We start from the raw sequence: 3,439 nt of genomic DNA, 5'->3' as shown, positions 1-3,439 counted from the left end.
TAATAATAATTCTAGTCCACATATTCAAAATTTAAATTCAACACAAAATACTTCAGAGCAAGCATTATTGCGAGTGCAAAAATCAGAGTGAGGAAGTCAAACCAAACAAAATCGTTTCACAACAGACTCAACAAAGGTGAGGCGCACTTCTTTTTCATCATCATCATCATCGCCAGACAGTACATGACAAAAGGCCTCTCACTGTCCTGCGTGAGGTCGCACATTTGCATCCCCGACGGGCCGTGCGTGTGGCTACGTGGCGTGTGGCCTTGCACTCGGCAGTCGGCCACGCCCATCCTCCCTTGGCTGCACCAATCCAAGGGCGGCCCGGTGAGTCACTATCGACTAAAGTGCTGTCAAGAATAATAAAAACCCCAATACCACTCCGCGTGCAAATTAAACTGTAGAACAAACGAGATGATAGGATAAATGTGAAACCAATGGCTTCCAGTTTGAACTGCAAAACTAAAACATTGCACAGTTTACTCCTCCCCTAAAGAGTTGAGGTTGGGACAGGCAAACTCACGAAAATAGTCCTCCACTAGTAAAACAAATGTACGATGTTTGCACACTTTGGTGTGTAGTCCATGATTTGGCACATTGCACAATCATGGCTAACTCACTTCGAAGACGTTTGTAATGTGTAGCATAATCTACGTTTCAGAAACGCGCAGAAACGAGTACAGTTTGCATACCTATTGACGGATTATCTTGTTAGATGCCACAACGTGTCTGTTTTACCTTGGTATTGTAACGCATTTTAAACAGAAGAAACAAGATTAGTTAGATTGTCAGAGCGTTTCTTTGAGACATTTGTGACTTAAATTGGTTGACATTGTTCGGTTGCTCTGGCTTTGTTTTCGCAAAGAGCCCTTGACCGCAGCATAGCGCATTCTTGCACGCCCCCCCCCCCTTCTCCCAGTCCAACTCTCCCTATCTTCCTCGTCTTTCGCACCCGTTTACGCGGCCAGGCCAGAGGAGGGTGGAAGGGCTGGCTCGAGCTGAGAGAGGATCACCCAACACTGGAAATCCAAATATACTGCCAGGAACTGACTGGAATGTAGGGAAACCATGCGGCGCAGAAGCAGGGCGGGGCCATGAGCCTCAGATCCCCACACATGCATCCACTGCGGATCATAATCCTTGGGTGCGTTATTCACTGGGATGGGATGGCGCAGGGGGAAAGGTAGACATTAGTTGAAGGTTAAGACACTCAAAATTATGAGGTACGGATACACGTTTCACAAAAATGCGCTCGCTGTCAAGCATAAATTTACAGCAGTACGTGGAGTGAGTTAAGCAGAGGGAAGCTAGAAGAAAGGTATGGGGGAACCTCCACGGGGAGGTGGGGCACTGGGACGGTGAGACAACACGCTCTGGCCCCGACTCTTTAGGCGCAGCACGACCCTCGCTGCAGGGCTCCGACGAGGCTCTGCAAGGCGGGGTCCAGGACGGCAGGCAGCCTGTGATCTCCGATCCACAAACGCACACAAGCCGAGGCAGTTCAGGGGAGGGAGGGGGTGGTAGGGGGAGCGAGCGGGGTGCTGCTTGGACCCGGTACCGTCTCCTCCTAAAAGATCCGAATAATTTGGTCGGCTGTTTGGCCTCCTCTCTGCCTCTCCGTGGTAGTACCCGCGGGTATAGCGCCACTGGGCTACGGCACTTGGAACTTTACCTGCCTGCTTTCCGGGGCCAGGGGGTCTCAAGAAAGGGGGGTGGCGGGAGGAGGGGGTGAAGAGAGAGAAACCGGGAGATCCATCGGCCCTATGCAAAATGCTCCGAGGCGGAGGAGCAGCCAAGATTGCGGCCGTTTAGCATACCGCGACCACACTGCCAAAAAAACCGCTGCGGCCAAAGGCATAAACACGCCGCATTTTCTTTTTATTTCTTTTATTTTTTACCCCACGAAGAGTCTTGGTCTTGCGGTTTTTGGGGGTCGCAGCGCCACTGGGAGGGGCGCGGCGCGCGCGCGAAGGCTTTTATCCCTCTTAATCTGATCGCAATCCCGGCCCCCGCCGCTGCGGCGGTTGCATCGTAAAATTGAATAGCAGCGCGAGCAACGCCCCGCAACGCGTCGCGCACTACAGCCGGCGGCACCCGGAACAAAGACGTGCCCAGATCCGGCGCAAAGACGCATCCAGATCCGCGTTTACGTCAGATCTGGAAGCGTCTTTCTTCCAGATCTGAATGTGCGTCATGCTGGATCTGGACGCGTCCTTAGACGTCCAGATCTGACACTTATGTCACGTGGCCTCGGGACGACTAAAACATGTCTGTCCGTGAGGGCCGTCCGGCACATGAGACTATGAGTAGAGGTGTTTCCGCGGCGGAACGAGTCCAGGTGCAAAGGTGTGAAGCAGCTTCGAGGAGGACGCGAGACGTTTCGCACTCGGGGGGTCAACGGTCTCCAGCGGCTGCTCAGGGCGCCGGCACAAAACACAACAAACACGGAGAGTCGCTGGCGCCACCCACCTCCAGCCTCCAGGGCGAGGAGCACCACGGTGTACACCCAGAGCGCCGCCATGGTGGAGCAGGCCATGCTGGTCGTGTCCGTGCGGCTCACTCGGGCGGGGCCGCTGCCCCCCGCGGGGCCATCAGGGCGACGGCGGCGGGGGCCGCCACCAGGGCTGGTTATCCAGGGCGCCCCACCACACAGTCCAGGATCACGATGAACAACACTCGCGAGGGCGCGCGGGGAAGCGGCAGTCGGGCGGACAGACGGCGCGGCTCCGCGCGGCGGCACCACCGAGGGGTTGGGGCGGCGCCTCGGGGGCGGCGGCGGCGGGCGAGTCGGGAAGAAGTACGCGAGCGCGGGAGCGGTCTGGCGGCGGGCCGGGCCGGGGGGCGGCGCGGCGGTGCTCTGCGTGTGCTCCGTGAGGCTGCTCGCCGGGGACTGGCGGCGGGGCGGGCCAGGAGGCCGGGCGGCGCCGCACCCCCCGCGCAGCGCAAGGCGCAAGCCGGGGCGGACACGGACCGTTCGACAGACGAGCGCGCCCCGCCCTGCTTGGCCATGCCGGGCCCTGCCGCGCCACCAGATTAGGAATGTATGCGTGTTTTCACCTTGGTGTGCGTCGCTGTGGTTTTTGGCGCTCGAGCAGAGAACTTCCCTCGGTACTTCCCCATCAAACATGGCGACGACTAACACACTGCGCAAATAAATTCGCTTCATAAAGCCGCGCTCTGCTGCACCCGATAACGACAAGAAGTACACTGTAAATCTGGGGTGTCCAGCAACCGTGCGACTTCGCAGTGTAGTAGTGTTACAAACAAATAAAACACGGCGCTCACATCGGCACAAAGTGGGACGAGGAGACGCGTTGTCCGGAGGGACGAGGCGCAAAGTGTGGCCGGGGAGAGAGGTACAAACGTATGCACGTGTCAGCACGTGCGGCTTGGGGTAGCGGTTGCCCCCCCTCTTTCCTCAACTCCCCCCACCCCC

At 57.4% G+C, this 3,439-nt stretch overlaps 1 protein-coding gene across 1 annotated transcript in view; it reads right to left on the bottom strand.

The window, feature by feature from the left end:
- The window catches only part of LOC113203532 (uncharacterized), a 171,800-nt gene extending 168,916 nt beyond the window's left edge, over positions 1–2,884 (bottom strand). The window contains exon 1 of the mRNA XM_026418278.2: positions 2,473–2,884. Within this exon, the coding sequence (XP_026274063.1) occupies positions 2,473–2,539 (67 nt within the window). The 5' untranslated portion in view covers positions 2,540–2,884. The remainder of the gene's footprint in view (positions 1–2,472) is intronic.
- Positions 2,885–3,439: the final 555 nt, after the last annotated feature.

Source organism: Frankliniella occidentalis, unplaced genomic scaffold, assembly GCF_000697945.3.
Source record: "Frankliniella occidentalis isolate FOCC.00 unplaced genomic scaffold, Focc_3.1 Scaffold185, whole genome shotgun sequence".
Taxonomy (NCBI): Eukaryota; Metazoa; Arthropoda; class Insecta; order Thysanoptera; family Thripidae; genus Frankliniella; species Frankliniella occidentalis.
This window is presented reverse-complemented; position numbering and strand designations above follow the sequence as displayed.